Here is a 19796-nt window from a genome sequence, read left to right on the forward strand (position 1 = left end):
AAGTCATCATTACCAATTTTGACTTTTGTCTTGATTTTATCAAGACTATAAAAAATGCTTTCATTTTTAGTCATGTGGTTACTGCACCCACTATCTAGATACCAAGTATCCTTTTTTTCTTCTATTGCAGATTGACAGACATAGAAGAGATTATTTTCTTCATTTTTCTTTTCTGAAAAATTAGCTTGATGGAATTTCTTCAAACGACAAGCTTTTTCAACATACCCGAATTTTTTACAATTTTGGCATCGTGGTTTTCCTTTAAACCATCAATCTTTCTCCAAGTGGTTTTTTCTTCTACAAATACCACATGAAGGATATTTGTCGTTATTTTCTTTTGGTTTTCCTTGTGACTTTCTCCCATCAACTTTTGATTTATGAGACCCCTAATTAACTTTAGACTAAAAGGCAATTTCAATCGAATTTTCATTTTGCCTATCTCACCTATTTTCATGTGCCTCGAGAGAGCTCATTAATTCAGTTGGTGATAGAGATTCTAGATCCTTTGTTTCTTCTATCACAGAAATTATTGCATCATATCTCTCTGTACAAGAAATTAGTATTTTTTTGACTATTTTCTTGTCAAAAATAATTTCCCCATAGGCTCTCATTTGATTTACTATTTCTTTTATTCTAGAATAGTAATCTTTTGCAGTCTCATTATCCTTCATCTTAAGATTTTCAAAATCTCTTCTAAACTTCTGCAATTTAATAGTGCGTACCTTGATAGTTCCTTGGAACTTCTCCTACAGTGTGTCCCATGCTTCTTTTGCAGTTGATGCGCCCATAATTCGAGGAAATATATCCTCAGCCATTGCTTGCTTTGCTTGCTGCAAGCAAAATAATGCTTGACAATCCTTTTGTTGATTTTCTTCATGGATCTTCTTTTGATTTGCTGAGAGAACAGAAGTATCTTCAAGAATGTTGAAACCTTCTTCAACAATTTTCCATAGATTTTGTGATCGAAAATAGGTCCTCATTTTGATGGACTAGAAATCATAATTTTCTCCGTGGAAAATTGGAAGAGAAAGAGTACAGCAGTTGGAGTCGGTATTCATAATGGTTAGAAGGAAATACGCCCAATGTTGATCAAACAAAGCTCTGATACCACTGATGATTTGATGATAAATAGAAAAGATAGTAACAGGATTAGTAAAGTATGTGATAGAGAAATAGAAGAGAGAAAAACTCAGTAGCTTGTTTCTTCTGTTTCTCTTGAATGTAACTTTGCAATACAGGAGGAGATATTTATAATAGCTAGAGTCGGTAGAAGATGAACCGACTCACATTTGTGGTGCCTCAACATTCATTAGAAAGAGACTCATCTTGGAAAGTGACTTACATCGGAAGATGACTCGACTTTCATTGGAAAGTAATTCACATTGGAAGAAGACTCGACTTACATTAATTTCTTTGCTTCTCAAGGATGACTCGAGAATTCTGATTTAATGTTTCTGAAAATGTGTAGCAGCATTTAATACATTTAAATAACGGTTCTGCTAGCTCTTAAAGCCAACTTTCATGGTTGAGAAGAGGTCCAAGAATATCTTGAACATAAAGTCTATCAACATCAGTCTGATTAGTAATAACAGTAACAATTGATTCATATTCACTATCAAGACCAGCCAAAATAAAGAGAACAAGATCAGAATTGAATACGGTTCTAACACAGTGGAGAGGTTGTCATCGATGGATTTAGCTCATTGAACATAAGCAGATATGGATAGAGAACCCTTCTTGAGATTCTGGAGTTGTCTTCTCAGTTGAAGGATCAGTGGGTGGAGTAGCTTATTGTTAGGGTACCCCAAACATCTACCGAGGTAGAGAGACCCACGACTTTTGCCATGACACCTTTGGAGAGTGAAGAAATCAGCCAACTCAGCACCAACTGATCTAGATTGATGCATTGTTCAAATTCTGGGTTTGGAATAGTTCCATACCGTTTGCATTCTGAATCTCCTTGGGTGGTGGTTGCTTCTTTCCTTCTACTAGATCCATCAAATGGTGATGTCGAAGGATTGGTAGAAACTGGGCTCGCCACAACAAATAGTTGTCGCTGACTAGTTTAATCGGCAAATAATGCATGACATTATGAATCAATGGAGTAGATGAAACTCCGCTTGAGACTGCTGCTCCATCACTGGTCCTGGAGACCGAGTTGTTACTTCCTTGAGGACCGCTCGCCATGAGCTCTGATACCAAGCTAAAGTACTAGAAAAACAAGACAAAAAGCAAACACAAGGAGAAGCTAAAGTAAAAGAAAAACAAGACAAAAAGCAAACACAAGGAATAGAATAGTTCTAGGTTTCGGTGATGATTAGTGTTAGAGTTACACAAAAAGCAAACAAGACAAATATATGTATTTCAGACTTTCAGTAGGATTACAATTCTTGTAGAGAGTTACATGATAGACTTAAATACTATCCAAGAGAAGTTGGATAGATTCAAACTTCTTTTGACTTATCCTCGTCAATCTGAAGTAGGAGTCCTAATAACATATCTTTGTTATCTTTCTTTTCCTTTTTCCTTAGGAGTCCTCATCGATGGCTCTCCTTGTACACCGATTAATTAAATGAATAAAAAAGCTTTACTTTTTCACAGTACCCATCCATTATTGAATAGCTCCAAATCATGGATCTAGATAAATAAAGCATTCTATTATATTTAATTTGGCCAAAGGCCACATTGAGCAAAACAAGCCAAAGACATGCCAGAGTGTCACAATTAAGCTCACCCATGATCTTGATCCCCATCCATCTTAAAGCTTCCAGGTCTTGTTCCTGTGTGGCCTTGGTTAATTTATTTATTGCGATTGATGGCTTACTTGTCCTTTGAACTGAGACAAATGTGGAGAGCAAGATTTTGTTAGATCAGAAAATTTGGAATAGATCCCAACACGATGAACAATAATATAGTTAGAACGGAGGTGTGTTAGGAGACCAGGGGATGGTATACCAGTTAATAATGAATATTCAGCTACTATATATATACACATGCTTGATGATTATGGAGACATGATTTCCTGCTCTCAAGATTCTTCATTTCTCTTCACTTATTGTCCTTTGTGTTTCTATAAATAGATCAAGAAGAGGGTCCTGCTCTCAAGTTTCTCTGAAGAACATCAAATAGGTCTAGCTGTTTAAAGAAAGAAGAAATTAAAAGATGGCCGACACCAGTGACCGCTATCATGTTCGCTCGATTAGCATGCCCTCTCGATCCCATCCTACTGCTCCTGGCATTGAAGAAGAGCAGAGAGGGCTTAGAGCCTTGGAGTCTTTGTCAACAGCGCAAGAATCATCACTGAAGGCAGAGGCAATCTGTGTTGCATTGTTTGGGCAGGTTGAGTTGTATAAATGTGTGGAGAGTTTTCTTCAGACGCCACAAACACAACAGACACTGGCTCACCATCAAGCAGATGGATGGGGGGACGAGTTGATAGAGGGATCGGTCACCTTATTGGATATAGGTAGCTCTGCAAGGGACATCTTGTTTCAAATGAAGGAGAATGTCCAAGATCTTCAATCCTCACTTCGAAGAAGAAATTCTGGGGGGGTGTTGAAAAACAAGGTTAAAACATACTTTTCCCTCAAGAAAAGAGTGAAGAAGGATGTCAACCGTTGCCTCAAAATGTTGAAACGACTGAAAGAGAAGTGTGTAGCCCGTCTTCTCTTAGATCTTGATAATAACTCAGCAATAGTGGTTAAGGTCTTAAGGGAAGTAAACAGTGTCGCAATTTCTATCTTCCGGGCTCTCTTGTCATTCTTGTCCACACCAGTGTCAAAGCCAAAGGTCGGTAGATGGCATTTGGTGTCAAAGCTGATGCACAGAGGAGTAGTAGCTTGTGACAGCCATGAGGAGAGCATGAATGAGGTGGAATCTGTTGATGTTTCACTCTTGGCCCTGTTTCGCTGCAATTCAAGCAAAGATGTTGAGGTTGAGAGTTCACAAATGGCACAGAAAAGGTTGAAGGATCTGGAGGTTAGACTTGAAAGCCTTGAAGAAGGATTGGACTTCTTTTATAGACGTCTGATAGAGACTAGAGTTTCTTTGCTTAACATCCTCACCCACTAGAGATTCTTCAACAGTTTTCACCACCACTCAATCAACACGAGCAACCACATTTTAAGGTTTTGCTTATGACATTATACATGAATTGAAACGTACAGATCAAAATTTTATACATGATGAAGTGGATCACAAATTTATTTACATTCTTGTTATTCTTTGAGATCTAAATTTTGGTTTCTTTTTCCTTTTTTTTTCCCTCTTTGAGATCTAAATGGGGTATATATGTAAGTATTTTTGAAACCTTTACCCGGGTCCGAAAAAGGACACAACACTACACAACCTCTACATTGAGTGCTGCTTTCCCCTCGGTTCTGAGGCTTCACTACAACACCATCATATAGATTTATTAACTTCTTCCCTCTGAATCATCACCACTTATCGAGTCTAGACTTACCTTCTGCTCCTCTTGGGATTGTAGGGAATCCACTCCTATCCATATCCTGACATATCCCATCCCCAACATGACGGGGTCGGGCAAGCCAGGTACCTGATTGGGATGGAGAAAATTGCCATCCCTAAATACATGTTTTGGTGTTTGCATCACAAAATTCACATTCTACAATGTTTGGTATTTAAAAATTTTTCTGCTTTTCAAGAAGAAGCTCTACCATTACAAAAGGATGCAAGCTGGGTTGAGGTATATTCATGATATATTTGAGTCATGAATAATCAGGTCGATTGAAAATGAGCATTTTATCATAAAGAATTTACATCAGCTGACCTTCCTTCTTAAACTACAAAATAATTTCGACTTCAACCCCTAATTAGAATTTTGACTAACTTACAAAATGACAATTCCTGACTGCCAGTAAAGGTATATGCCGGACTTAATTGCACATTCAATCTCACCCATGATCTTGATCCCATTTATCTCAAAGCTTTCGGATCTTGTCTCCTATGTGCCCATTTTGTTATATTGGAAAATTAATGGTATTAGGTCGATTCGCAACTGCAACAATAATAAAGTAGCTGGGAACGGTGGTGTGTTGGGAGACAAGGGGATGGTATACCAGTTAATGAATAAGCTTAAATACTGAGCATATAGAAGTGTCCATCAACACGTACCCACATGAATGAATGAAATAAAATAAGGTTGAAACTTGTGAATTGTAAGCCAAAAATGTGACAACATCATCGAGTATAGGAATAAGCATATTGATATCAGATGCTCATTATATGGATATATGGTAATTCCAAGTCAGAAAGATTCCCCTTGTCTCTCCTCTTATAATCCTTGTATGTGTTTCTATAAATAGTTCAAAGGGTCTAGAGAGAAACATCAATCCTTTCTCCAATCTGAAGATCTTCTCTCTGAAGAACATCTACCCAGTGGATCTGTTGCAGAGAAAGAAATAAAAGATGGCTGATGCTACTGCAATACCCGAAAGTCGTTATCATGTTCGCTCCATTAGCATGCCCTCCCGATCCCATCCTACTGCAACCAACGTTGAAGAAGAGCTTAGCAAGCTTAGAGCCTTAGAGTCATTGTCAACAGCACAATCAGGATCCCCATTGAAGGCAGAGTCGATCAGTGTTGCATTATTGGGCCTTGTTGAGTTGTACAAAAGTGTGGAGAATTTTCTTCAGATGCCCCAAACACAGCAGACCTTGGTCCACCATCAACTGGATGGATGGGTGGATGAGTTGATAGAGGGATCTGTCACATTGCTGGATATAGGCGGCACTACAAAGGACATTTTGTTTCAAATGAAGGAAAATGTCCTTGATCTTCACTCGGCACTTCGCAGAAGAAAATTTGAGGGTTTGTTGGGTAACAAGATTGCAACATGCATTTCCTTCAAGAAAAGGGTGAAGAAGGATGTTAGCAGCTGCCTTAAAATGTTGAAACGTCTGGAAGAGAAGTGTGTAGCCTGTCCTCTCTTAAATCTTGATCATGAATTAACAATGGTGGTTAGGATCTTAAGAGAAGTCAGCAGTGTTGCAATTTCTGTCTTCCGGGCTATTTTGTCATTCTTGTCAACGTCGATGTCAAAGCCAAAGGTGGGTCGATGGGATTTTGTGTCAAAGCTGATGCACAGAGCAGTAGTAGCTTGTGATAGCCATGACGAGACCATGAATGAGGTGGAATCTGTTGATGTTGTACTCTTCTCCTTGTCTCGCTGCAATCCAAGCAAAGATGCCGAGGTTGAGAGTTCACAAATGGCACAGAAAAGGTTGATGGATCTGGAGGTTAGCCTAGAAAGCCTCGAAGAGGGTTTGGACTTCCTGTTTAGGCGCCTGATACAGACCAGAGTTTCTTTGCTCAACATCCTCTCCCACTAAAGATTCTTAACAGTTTTGACCACTGAAACGTAACATGGGCAACCGCATTTTTAGGGTTTGCTTGTGTAATTATATGATACGAGAATTGAAATGTACAAATTAATTACAATTTTTTACATGATCAAGTGGATAATAATTTTATTCACATTCTTCTTTCTGATATTCTTTGAAGTCTAAATTTTGGGTTATTGGCTCTCTTGATCAGTAGGTCTATTGCAATCAATCTAGTCCTTTGGCAAAGACAATGCAAACATTTACCAATAGTCCTACGTATCAGACCTCATTGTGGCCAATTCCTTTCAAAAATAAAAGAAAAAACCCATATCATTTTGGAAAGCGATGCAAAAAGGATGGTAGAATGCAGCACTTAATTTGAACCTAGATCCCCATTGAGAATTCTCAATATCATTAAGGATTGCCATGCTTTACTTCATAATTTTGTCTCCTATGAGCTACATTTATTAATTATACATCTCTCACATGTAATAGGGCTGGTCCAATTTGCTGTTAGGCAAAATAGATCAATGACCTGGTCTACAATTCCTCACTTTCTGGGGTCTTTGATCAGAATGAGATGTAATCAGTTGAACTGATGAAGGAAATTTGCCTTTTTGGATTTTTTTTTTTAAAAAAAAGGAGAATAACAAAATCTACAAATTTCCCTCATTTGTCTCCCGGCACAGCATGGCCATTGCAACTCACTCCTTATTTATTTTTCTTTTAAATGGGCATCCTCTACCATTTAAGGGTGTCAATGGACTGGTTTTAGATTGAACGCCATCCAGTCCAAAATCAATTTGGACGGATTGGATGGACTAACAAGATATATTGGATTGGATCAATCCAGTCTAAAATATTTATTAGACTGGATTGGACCTGGTCCGTCTATAACAAATTAATATTGAATTGGGTTGGATTAAGCCAATATATGGTTTATTGATATAAGATAAGAATATATGTGTCAATGAGCCAGGTTTAGGTTGAAATCCAATCTAAATCAAAATGAATTTAAACAAATTGGACGATCCAGACATTAAATTGGACCTGTCCAAATTGGTCCAAAACATTCATTGGATTAGATTGGACCTGATCCATATATAATGGACTCACATTGGACTGGATCGGATTGGATCAAATCCAGTCCAATTGACACCCCTAGTACCATTGACCATCAATTATAAATTCATAATAGTTGGCAATTGAGGTCTAGAGAGATAAAAAAGACCAAAATATATGTCTAGGTGAGGATCCTTATGGAAGAGTAAATATTTTATATGTATGCACGAGTGGCATGTGGTTCCCTTGTCTCCCTCATATGACTATAAGATAAATGATTATATCTTCATCAAGATTCAATAAAAGAAGGTCACATATATGATCAGTGACTACACGGATCTTGTTTAATTTGGTTGTTCTGAAAACCCATGTCTATATTGTAATGGACAATATTTTTGATAGATTACCAATTACCCTTCCCAAATAACACCCCAGCTCCCTTGCAGAAATAAATTTTTCATTAATACAGAAGATTATAGTATCACATGGGGGCACACATTTATGAAATAACTAAAGGTTTTTGTTGGCTAAAAATGTAACAGCAGAATCACCGAATATAGTGAACAAAGCAATATAATACTAACATCACATGCTCACTATTATCCCAACACCCAAGATTCCCTTTGTCTCTTCTCTCGTTGTCCTTGTATTCATTGCTATAAATTGATCTATCAAAGGGTTTTTAGAGCACCATCGATCCTTACTCTAATCCAAAGAATTTCTCTAAATAAGAACATCGAGGCATTTCATTGCGAAGAAAGAAGAAAACATGGCTGATACACCTGCTATACCAGAGAGTCGTTACCATGTTCGCTTCATTAGCTTGCACTCACAATCCCATCCTAATGCTACCAGAATAGAAGAAGAGCTGACCAGGCTTAGAGCTTGGGAGCTGTTAACATTAACACATAGAATCATCCCCACCAAAAGCAGTGCCATTTTGTGTTGCTTTGTCAGGCCTTCTCAAAGAACCATTCAACCTAAAAGCTTAAACTGTTAAATGAGGTCTTTAAATAGGTTTTATTCTCTAACATGCCCCCTCACACGAGGGCCATTGAACTTGAAGTGTGGATAGCAGAGACCCACGCCCACCCATACCTTATGCTGAAAGTTAATTAATTATAATGGGAGTGACAAGAATTGAACACTAAACCACTTGGTCAAGTGGCTTTGGTAACATCTCAGAGAACCATTCAACTTAAAAGCTTAAATTGTTAAGTGAGGTCTTTGAATAGCTTGATATTCTCTAATAAGCCTTTCCAACTTGTACAAATGCATCGAGGATCTTCTACAGATGTCACAGACTCATCAGGCCCTGGTCCAAGATCAACGTGGGACATGGGTGGATGAAGTGTTAGATGGAACAGTCACACTGCTAGACATGGGGGAAACTGCAAGAGACATCATGTTACAGATGAAGGAAAATGTGAAAGATCTTCAGTCAGCTCTTCCTAGAAGAAATTTTGAAGAGGGCGTGTTGAGGTAACAAGGTTGCCTCATATACTTAGTTCAAGATGACGATGAAAATGGATGTTAGTCACTGCCTCAAAATGCTTAAACGACTGGATGAGAATTTTGTAGTCTGTCGCCTCATGGATCTTGACCATCACTCAACCATGGTGGTTAGGTTCATAAGAGAAGTTAGAAATGTTTCAATTTCTATTTTCCATGCTCTCTAGCTTGTCATTCATGTCCACACCGATGTCAAAGCCAAAGGTCAGTAGATGGCAATTGGTATCAAAGTTGATGAAAAGGGGAGTAGTAAGTTGCGAAAGCGAAGAGGAGAAGATGAATGAAGTGGCATCAGTTGATGTTGCAATCTTTACTTTGTGCCACTACAGCAGCAAAGATGCGCTGAGGTCGAGCTGTTGCAAATATCACAAAGAAGGTTGAATAATCTGGAGGTCAGCATTGGAAAACTTGAAGAAGGATTAGACTGCTTGTTTAGAGTCCTAATCAAGAGCAGAGTTTCCCTGCTTAACATCCTCACCCATTAGAGATTTCTTCAACAGGTTTTGATCACTCAAACCAAACATGGGCATCCGCATTTTAGAGGATCTTATTATGTTAGCTATTGAAGAAAATGTAAATTATTTCAGTTATATACTTTCTGAAATGGATAATGAAATAGTTAAACATTTTTGCTTTTACTTTTTATCTAAATTTTGTCATATTGATTATCTTGAGCAAAAAGTTTGTTAAGATTACAATGTGCAAAAGCTTATCACCAAAGCAAATCTCCCTTAATAGACCTCTATTTGATGGATAGCTAATTCATTTAAATTCATTTCTTTAACTTGGTAAAAGCATTGCAGTTGTCTTGCCATTAAGGGTGTCAATGGACCGATTTTGGATTGAACTCCATCCAGGCAAAAATCAATTTGGACGGACCCACAAAGCATTGAATTGGACCAATTCAGTCCAAAATATTTATTAGATTGGATTGGACCTGGTCTGTTCATAATAAATTTATATTGGATTGGGTTGGATTAAACTAATATATAATCCATTGATATAAGATAAGAATATAGGTGTCAATCGATCAGGTCTGGGTTGAAACCAATCTAAATCAAAACGAAGTTGAACAGATTGGATGGTCCAGACATTAAATTGGACCGGACCAAAATATTCATTGAATTGAATTGGACCTGGTCCATTTACAATGCACTCACATTGGACTGGATCGGATTGGACCAAATCCAGTCCAATTGACACCCATACTTGCCAACAAACGATTTGAGCATTTTTGCCCAATTAGTGGTAAAAGTGGCATCATAGTGACGTTTAGAATGAATAAAAACTAGTAATATTTAATATCACATGGTCGGAATAATGCCAATGCAATTTATAGCTTGATTAAGGATTGATTATTCAAATTGGCCACTCTTGTATTTTCTAGGATCATTTACTAGAATACTCCCTATAGTTTCATAGATTTATTTAAACCTACCCTAGAGTTTGCATTTTACTAAAACACCCCCTCATATTTTGCAAGCTATCTACATAACCAACCTTTCATTAAAAGCTATTTTTGTTTGTCATATGAAAATAGCAACATGGCTGTTTATTCCAAAATAACCCCCAGACTGAGTGGAAAATGTTCAAGAGTATGGATCCATGGTTGTTTATTCCAAAAGTACCCCAACACTTTTTCTGTATATAGAAAACAAAATTGAACAAGTAGAGAAAATTAGAGTGGTTGTCCATGTTTTACGAGGGCCAGAAATGGCATTTTTGTTTTTAGTTTCTTTTGATTAAATTTATTTGAATGGATGTTAGTGTTAAAACTGATATTTTCCACTTTCATCTAATGGAAGGTCTATTAAGCAAATTGATTGCTAACTACAGGCCTAAGGATGTTTTAATTAGTAAAAACCAAACTGTAGGGTAGGTTTTAGTAAATTCATGAAACTATATGAGGTGTTTTAGTAACTGGCCCCGTTTTATATGTATTTGTATCATACATATTTGTATTTGTACTCTTTCCAAGCCAAGCATAAGTGACAGAACAATATAATATCAAATGGTTGATTTGATTCTTGTCAAGAGCTTCTAACCCTAATATCTTGAAAGGGAGACAATAGATGTCCACCTTGTCTTAACTTCCTGAGGCTTGAGTTTGAACTTGAGCTCAATATTCAAGTTAGAGACTTGATGAGCTCAAATTCAGTTCAACTTGAAAACTCATATGTCCAAGCTCAACTCGACAAAAATACATGAGGCTCGAGTTCAAACTTATGCTCAATTTGAGCTAGAGATCTGACAAGCTCAAATTCAACTTGACTCAAAAGCTTATATGTTCGAGTTAATCTTGACTATGAGTTCAACAATGGCAAGCTTCAAATAAAAAATAAAACAAGCTTACATGTAAATATATATATATATATATATTATATATATATATATAATTATTTCCTTTTATACATATAGAAATTAAAAATTATACATAAAAAATTAAAAATTTTACATATATATATATAAGAGAGAGAGAGAGAGAAACAGAAAGATAGTCCATTAGGTTCTGTTTGATTGCAGTGCAATTTTATTTGCACTAGTACAAATGCATGGGAATGCAAATGAAAAAAAATACAAATTCTCATTTAATTTTACTTTGGGTTTTACTTTATTCTGTTTCATGTCTTAATTTACTTCCTTTGTACTATAATTAAACAAGAACTAAACTTTGAAACAAAAATAGGTCAGAATTTACATTCAAATCATTTGTACTGTCATAATTTTGCATCAATACAAATTTATTTGCATTACAACCAAACACAGCCTTAGTAAAAATTGCAAAAGTGCACATTCTCATAACATAGCACTGTGCAGCTAAAAGCATCAATAATGAAAATTGTCGCAACAGCATACAACGCTAAAGAACATCGCTAATTAAGAGCCAATATGACTCCTCAAGTCCTCATATTATTAACTTACCTGAATCAAGATATCAGGCTGTGTTATATGTTTGGCTTGTTTTAAATCAATGGAGACAAGCTCACAACAAGCCAATCGTGCATACAAATACAATAAATGCTAATTTTGTCGGTTACAATAAATGCTAATTTTGTTTGGTTCCTGGGAATAGGGGTCTGGAATTGGAATTTGAATGGGCTATTTTGATTCCAACTGTTTGATTAGGCAGAATCGGAATCTTATTCCCATTTTTATTGGAATGGCATTCCCCCAATTTGAGGGAATGGCCATTTCCTGCCCCTCCCTTGAGAATGAAATCTCATTCCTGTTGATTTTAAATCCCATTCCCATTCTTGTCTGAACCAAACAGATTATGAGAATGGACCATTCCGATTCTGATTCTGGAGGATTTGAATTTCAATTCCGATTGTAAACCAAACCGACTCTCAATCTTTATACCTAAACCAAGTTATGTTAATTAAATTCTTAGTATTGTTAGTTATTTAGATGGTTCAGGTTAGAAGACAACTCGAATATATAGACAGCAATGACGGAGTTATTACAGAAGATAATGTAAGATCTACAGAACTATTTTTGTTAATTTGTATTGGATGTTGATATGATGCAATGAGTGTAGAAAGAGTTCAAGACTTAATAATGAGCACACATAGAAATTAATAAGCATCACATCAGTGCACATTCATGAAATAAATAAAGCGTGAGATTTGTAAGCCAAAAATGTGAGCATCATCGAGTAGAGAGAATAACCAATAAACTATCAACATCACATGCGCATTATTTGCATAGACAACGCCCAAGATTCTTATTGTCTCTCCTCTCTCATTGTCCTTATATTTGTTGCTATAAATTGATCAATCAAAGGGTTTGTGGAGCACCATTCTTCGCAATCCAAAGAGTACTCTTCCCTAAACAACATCTATGCAAAGAAAGAAAGAAAAGATGTCTGATAAACCTGCCATTCAAGAGGGTCGTTGCCATGTCCGCTCCATTAGTTTGCCTTCCCGATCCCATCCTAATACTATCAGAATCGAAGAAGAGTTAAGCAGGATTAGAGCTTGGGAGCAGTCAACATTAAAATCAGATTTAGCCCATCCAAAGGCAGAGTCAATTTGTGCTGCTTTCTTGGGCCTTGCCGACTTGTACAAATGCATTGACGAGCTTCTTCAGATGCCACAGACTCAACAGGGTCTGATCCAAGATCAATATCAGACATGGGTGGATGAGGTTTTAGACAGATCCGTCACTTTGCTGGATATAGGCAGCACCTCAAGGGACATCTTGTTGCAGATGAAAGAAAATGTAAAAGATCTTCAGTCAGCTCTCCGCAGAAGAAAATCTGAGGAGAGGGTATTGGGTGAGAAGGTTGCCTCATACACATCCTTCAAGAAGAACATGAAGAAGAAGGATGTTAACCAATGCCTTAAAATGCTGAAACGCCTGGATGAGAAATGTGTAGCCTCTCCGCTCTTGGATCATGACCATCACTCGGCGAAAGTGGTAAGGTTGATAAGAGAAGTCAGCACTGTTTCGATTTCTATTTTCCAGGCTCTCTTGTCGTTCATGTCCACACCGATGTCGAAGCCAAAGGTCAGTAGATGGCAATTGGTATCAAAGCTAATGCAAAGGAGAGTAGTAACTTGTGACAATCAAGAGGAGAAGATGAATGAGGTGACATCTGTTGATGATGCACTCTTCGCCCTGTGTCGCAACACTTCAAGCAAAGATGTAGAGGTCGAGCTGTTGGAAATGACGCAGAAAAGGTTGAATCATCTGGAGGTCGGCCTTGAAAGACTTGAAGAAGGATTAGACTGCTTGTTTAGATGCCTCATCCAGAGCAGAGTTTCGCTGCTTAACGCCCTCACTCGCTAGAGATTTCTCCAAGTTTTGATCACCCAAACCCAACATGGGCATCCGCATTTTAGAGGATGTGCTTATGTCAGTTATATCATTCATGAAAAAAAATGTATAAATTGTAATTATATACATTCTGAAATGGATAATGAAATCATAAACATTTTCCTCGGTACTTTCTATCCAAGTTTTCTCATAATGGTTATCTTGAGCAAAAAAGTTTATCAGGATTACGCCAGTGTTCTTACAAAATGTAATATTTAGGTCCTGTTTGTTTTTCGGTAAGTTATTTATCCAGGTAAATGCACTTATCCGGTATGTGTTTCCCTGGAAAGACTTATTCGGGTAAGTACATTTACCCATGTTCTTTTATTTTCCATGTAAATGAGGCAATGGCCATTTTAGCCATAAAAGTCCATTATTAAAAGGAGCATTTTTGTATTCAAGCATTGGCAACTTTCCTCCCCAAGTGGGAAAGTTATTTACCCACGTATTAAAATAAACTTTCTTTGGTTCCTGATGGTGCGCGATCTTGGCACTCCTAACTGGCAGAGGCTGCACTTCTAGCTGGCGTTGGATGAGGTACCAGCGAAGAAGAAGGTGAAGGATTCCCGGGGAGCTTGCCCAGCGGGAACACTCCGATGCTTAAGTTAGAACTCGGTGGAGAACTAAGAGAGTTGCAAAGAAATAAGGGCTAAGAGTGAAGATAAGCAATTGCAATTACCTTTTCCCTTGGGGGTTGGAGCCCTTATATATTAATGCCCTGTCAAATCAGGTGTAACTGCCTCTGATTCTCTGCCGCAGTCGTTATTTGCCAGGGCTGAGCAGGTGGGCGTAGGTAACCGTCACAGGGTACGGACCTGCCAGTCGAGATACGTTTTATGAAGTTGGCAGTCACAACGCCGCCTGATGAGAGACGTGGGTGCAGGCCTCTGGATTGGTAGGTGTTGCGTCGTTAGACAAGGGACATGGGAGCAGTCTAATGGGCACGGTCTTGTCAGATAAGAAGCTTCCTAAAACCCTCAGATTGCTCAATAGCGAGCTACTTTGTAGTGAGTTGCCTGGTAGCGAGCTGCCTTGTAGCGAGCTGTTAGGCTGGGTTTTAGTGAGCTCGTTACGCCGAGTTGTAGCCAGGCTGTCATGCTGAGCTGTCACTTACGTTGAGTCATGTCCACGTGTCGCCTAGTCAGGCGATCGGGTCAAATTACCCTCCATCAATTGCCCCCCACTCCTTAGGCTAAGGGTCTTGCTCTAGCACGGGAAGTTCACGAAGTGACGGGTGGATTTGACCCGTAAGTCAAACTACCTTGACCGACCGCGTGAGGTATACGTGCGGATGTCACGCGACTTATAGATTTTGTTGGCGCCAAAAAATGCACTAAACTGTCTTCGGTCTTGGAGGACGTGCTACCGGATTTATTATGAGCCATTAGATTAGCCTTAATCGAGACCATTGGTTTTTTGGCACAGTGGCTATAAATAGGAGGGCCCCAAGCCTCATTTGTTTTTACGCCAACTTGCCTTGCTTTCGATTTTAAGGTCGCGCCTTCGCCTTGATTGCTCGAGCTCTCCCCGTTCGCGTCGCTTTTTTTAGTTCACTCTTTCCGGTGAGTCCTCTACCTTGCCAAACAATGTCTGGGTATCCGTACGACGGTGTATTTTCCCGGGATAGTAATCAGGATGAGGCCCCCTCGAGCTCGGGGGGAGCTTGGGGGTTCCCTGAGGGGCAAGCTCCGGAGGCTCTGGAAGCCTGTGGTAACTTGGCTTCCACTTCCCAGAGTCCGAAGCCTGTGGTAACTTGGGGGTTCCCTGGTCTTCTAGTACGATCTCCCTAGGGAGCTCACTTATAGCCTCCCAACCAACAACTATCCCTGGGAGCACAATCATTACAAGATCATGGTCTTTGAGGAGCAGCTCGTGGCTGGTCTTTGACTCCCTCTGCATCCTTTAATAGTGGAGGTCCTCACCCATTTCAACGTCATCATAGACCAATTGCACCCGAACTCTGTTCGGAACATGGTGGGGATTATTTCTTTGTTTTTTGAGTACTATCTTCCTCTATCCCTCGACACTTTTGCTTCCATTCTGTCGATCAAGAATGCCTCCCCCGGAGCCCCTTTAGATAGGCGCTCTTATTACTTTTCCCCCCATCCAGACTTCAAGCTTCTCCACGAGTTTCCTAACAGGATTCCGCCCTGGAAGCGGGGTTATTATATAGTTCGGAACCCCGAAGGGTGGCCCTTTTTGACCCACTTGAGGGCCGCCATTCAGGATCGGGGCGTTAGCTTGGACCCAAAGGTTCGGAAAATGCTACAGTCCTGGGCAGAGGTCGGCATCCTTGGTTCAGGTTACTTGGCTGAGGACAAGCTCGTATAGACCGGCCTGAGCCCCGGTAGGTCACCTTTAGATCTTTCTCCCCCCCCTTTTCTTTTGCGTTGGGCTAATGCATTTTATTTATTGCAGCCAAAATGTCAGGTGTGGATGCACGTCATCTCTTATCAAGCTCCCAGAAGCGCAGGGCAAAGAGGTCTCGCCTGGACCGGGCATCTACTTCTAGGGCCGTCGAGTTCGAGGCCGCGGACCCGTCTTTTGTTCCGTCGTCAGAGATCCCACCCACGTCATACGAGGGAGTAGTCGCGGAAGGCGGTGAAGAAGAAGAGGTCCCACCTCCGGGGCAATACCCTCCGGCCGCGCCATCTGACCCCTCCGCCTTTCCAGCGTTCCCTACCGAGGGGCGGGATGAGAGCATCACCAACTTCCTGCTGGCCTTGTGGAAGAGTCGGGATTCGATCTTCCACTAGGAGATCACGGCATGGTCTAGAATTCACCCTAGGCGGCTCTTGGGGCTGGCCTCGTCCCACTGTATGGTGGTAAGTGCCTGCTTTTTCCCCTTCTCTTTTTGTTTTTTCTTTTTTTTTTTACTTACCCTAGTTTTCTATTGGCAGGTGAACTCCACCCTCCACGTCATGGACTGTTAGACGGTCGTTCACTCCCAGGACGCCCGCCACCAGAGGACGGAGGTGCGGAGGCTCCAACGCGAGCTCGACCGGGCCCGGGGTGAGGTCCTCCAGGCTCAGAAGGGGAGCGAGGCCCAGGGGCTGCTTGTCCAGGACCAGGAAGCGCGGATCTCCCAGTTGACCGAGGAAACCGCCCGTTATAAGGAGGAGTCCTCGAGGGTGGCCAAGGAAAGGGAGCGGCTTCATCAGCAGTTTCAAAATTTGGTGACCACACTCCATAAACGGACTCGAACCTTCGATGCTTCTGTGGAGGAAGAGCGGGTCTAGGCGGTGGACCGCTTCAAAGAGTCCCTGGAGTTCCAGGACCTCCAGGTAGACTATGACACGAAGTCCTACCGCTCGGGGTTCAAGCTTTGTCAGTACCTGGTCTGAAAAAAGTTCTTCGGTCATAGTCTTGATGGCATTACAATGAAGGACCTGGCCCCGAAGACGTTGGACGCAGCGGAGGAGGAGGAGCCTGACTCCCTGGAGGAGACAGACGAGGATGTGGAGGCGGCGGACCCTTGATGCTGGGGTTGTTCTTTTTTCTTCTGGATTTTGGCATGCATGTTCCCGGGTGGCTGGGCCCAGTTTTTTCTTCTTTTTTCTTTTTTTCTTGATGTATCCTCCCGGGCCGTTAGGCTTGGTTTTTTTTTTATAAGAACCTCGATATGAAATGTTTGTTTTTGTTTAGAATGGTTCCTTTTTTATTCAAGTCATGTAGGTAGGTTGCCCGAGCTGTCAAGCTACCGAGCTGGTAACAAGCAAGGGTAACTGGAGAATTGTTGCAAATTACACGAGCTACCCTGAACCATCAGGCTACCGAGCTTAGTTCGCCCACGCCGAAGAGGCGACTGGGACTTAGAGCGCCGAGGTCTTTCGTTAGCTCGGTGTTTTAGCCCTTAGGCTGAGGGAGTGACTTATAGTCCACTCTCCTAGAGTTTGCCCATGCCAAAGAGGCGACTGGGTCTTAAAGTGCCGAAGTCTTTCGTTAGCTCGGTGTTTTGGCTCTTAGGATGAGGGAGTGACTTATAGTCCACTCTCCTAGAGTTCGCCCATGCGGAAGAGGCGACTGGGTCTTAAAGTGTCGAAGTCTTTCGTTAGCTTGGTGTTTTGGCTCTTAGGCTTAGAGAGCGACTTGTGGTCCACTCAGTTCGGTAATTACAGGTAATATTGTCTTAAGTTGACAATGTTCCATGCCCAAGGGACCTGCTTCCCTTCTAGGGTTTTGAGCTCGTACATTCCTTCTCTGTGTACCCACTTTACTCGGTAGGGTCCTTCCTAATTTGGCCCGAGCATACCAACACCGGGCTCAGGTATCATAACTTTACGAAGAACCAGGTCTCCAACACGGAGGTTCCTTTTCTTGACCCTGGCATTATAATACCGAACTACCCTCTGCTAGTAGGCTGCGGTCCTAATGTATGCGAGGTCTCGTACCTCATCAAGTAGGTCGAGGTTGGTGCATAGCTCGTCTTCATTTGCTTCGCCATTGTATGCTTCCAGACGTAGCGTGGGAACCTCGATCTCGGTTGGGATGACTGCTTCGGTGCCATACGTAAGGTTGAAGGAGGTCTCGCCTGTTGCGGTTCTTACCGGGGTTTGATAAGCCCATAGTACGCTGGGTAGCTCGTCCACCCACAGTCCCTTAGCTCGGGCTAGGCGTGCCTTCAGTCCGCGGAGAATGGTTCTGTTTGTGACCTCCGCTTGGTCGTTCGCTTAAGGGTGTGCCACCAAGGTAAAATTTTGTTGTACTCCCATATCTTTGCACCAGTTCTGGAATTTAATGTCCTCGAACTGCTTGCCGTTGTTAGAGATGAGTACTCAGGGTAGTCCGAAATGGAAAACTATATTCTTCTAGAAGAAGTTCTGCGCATTCCGCGTTGAGATCGTTGCGAGGGGTTCGGCCTCCATCCACTTAGTAAAATAATCAACTACTACCACTAAGAACCTCCTCTGTCCTATCGCTGGTGGAAATGGTCCGAGTATATCAATCCCCCATTGTGCGAAAGGCCACGGGCTGGTGAGGTATTTTAAGTCGGCAGCGGGCTGGTGGTGAATGTTGGCGTGCTTCTAACATTTGTCGCACTTTTTGAGGAACGCGGTCGCATCTGCCTTGATCGTTGGCCAGTAGTATCCCTGTCGTAGCGCTTTCTAGGCGAGAGCCTTGCCCCCCAAGTGTCCACCGCACAAGCCCTCATGAGTGTCGCGGAGCACGAGCTCGGCCTCGGAAGGTCGCAAGCAGCGCAGATAGGGGAGCGTGTAAGATCTTCGATACAGTTGTTCGTCTATCATGACATATTTGGCTGCCTAACGCTCTACCCTTCTAACAGCATTACGGTCTGCAGGGAGGGTCCCGTGTAGCAGGAAACTCGCGAGCGGATCGATCCAGCTCAGCTCTGCTTGTACGACAGGACCGACCTCCTCTGCCCCCCGAGAATGCTAGGCCGAGCCAAATTCTCTATGTACACGGTTCTCATGGTATTATCACTTGTGCTGGCTAGTCGGGACAGGGCGTCGGCCTCAGCGTTCTCAGATCTCGGGATTTGCTTGATGAAGTGGGGCTGCAAGTTGAGCAGAGCCTATCTTACTTTGGCTAAGTAGGCAACCATGGTTGGCTCGCGAGCTTCATATTCACTTGTGACTTGGTTAACCACGAGCTGGGAGTCACTGCAGATGATGATGTGCTTGGCTTTCACTTCATTTGATAGAGCCAACCCGGCTATTAATGCCTCGTACTCCGCTTCATTGTTCGACGCAGCGAACTCAAAGCGTAGCGCATACTCTAGTTTCGCACCGCTTGGCCCGTACAGAACGATTTGAGCTCCGCTGCCCTGCTGATTTGACGAGTCATCCACGTGAAGATCCAAGGCTCCTCATCCCAGTTCGGGTTTAATCTAACTAGGAGAGAAGTCGCGCTGGTTGTTCCCTCGCGGTGCTCGGGCTCGTCCGGCTTGGGGACTTCGGTGCTGAAACTATCATTCTACGACAAAGTCAGCCAAGGCTTGGGCCTTGATAGCAGTTCACGACTTGTACTAGATGTCGTACTCATTGAGTTCGATGGCCCACTTCGTCAACCTACCAGACACCTCGGGCTTGAGCAAGACT

The 19796-nt window shown here is 41.4% G+C and overlaps 3 protein-coding genes across 3 annotated transcripts; all 3 read left to right on the forward strand.

Annotated features, from left to right (window-relative positions):
* Window positions 1–2841: 2841 nt before the first annotated feature.
* LOC104611753 (uncharacterized) lies at window positions 2842–4158 on the forward strand. The gene has a single exon (XM_010278952.2). The coding sequence runs from the start codon at window positions 3163–3165 to the stop codon at window positions 4069–4071; it is 909 nt and encodes a 302-aa protein (XP_010277254.1). The 5' UTR covers window positions 2842–3162; the 3' UTR covers window positions 4072–4158.
* A 1128-nt stretch (window positions 4159–5286) lies between these two features.
* On the forward strand, window positions 5287–9404 carry LOC109115786 (uncharacterized). Its single transcript, XM_088893837.1, has 4 exons — window positions 5287–6321; window positions 8702–8889; window positions 9087–9141; window positions 9249–9404. The coding sequence occupies exons 1-4, from the start codon at window positions 5428–5430 to the stop codon at window positions 9402–9404; spliced, it is 1293 nt and encodes a 430-aa protein (XP_088749963.1). The 5' UTR covers window positions 5287–5427.
* Window positions 9405–12780: 3376 nt separating this feature from the next.
* Window positions 12781–13710, forward strand: LOC104611751 (uncharacterized). The gene has a single exon (XM_010278950.1). It carries the CDS (start codon window positions 12781–12783, stop codon window positions 13708–13710), a length of 930 nt encoding a protein of 309 aa, XP_010277252.1.
* Window positions 13711–19796: the final 6086 nt, after the last annotated feature.

Source organism: Nelumbo nucifera, chromosome 8 (assembly GCF_055504915.1).
Source record: "Nelumbo nucifera cultivar China Antique chromosome 8, China Antique-T2T, whole genome shotgun sequence".
Lineage (NCBI taxonomy): Eukaryota > Viridiplantae > Streptophyta > Magnoliopsida > Proteales > Nelumbonaceae > Nelumbo > Nelumbo nucifera.

Excerpts from the sequence above, each read along its gene's own strand:
- LOC109115786 (XM_088893837.1), top strand. The coding sequence starts at position 5,428 with ATGGCTGATGCTACTGCAATACCCGAAAGTCGTTATCATGTTCGCTCC. Across the intron at positions 6,322-8,701 it reads GGCGCCTGATACAGACCAGA|ATGTCACAGACTCATCAGGC; the intron begins GTTTCTTTGCTC and ends GATCTTCTACAG. Across the intron at positions 8,890-9,086 it reads TTTGAAGAGGGCGTGTTGAG|CTTGTCATTCATGTCCACAC; the intron begins GTAACAAGGTTG and ends CATGCTCTCTAG.
- LOC104611751 (XM_010278950.1), top strand. The coding sequence starts at position 12,781 with ATGTCTGATAAACCTGCCATTCAAGAGGGTCGTTGCCATGTCCGCTCC.
- LOC104611753 (XM_010278952.2), top strand. The coding sequence starts at position 3,163 with ATGGCCGACACCAGTGACCGCTATCATGTTCGCTCGATTAGCATGCCC.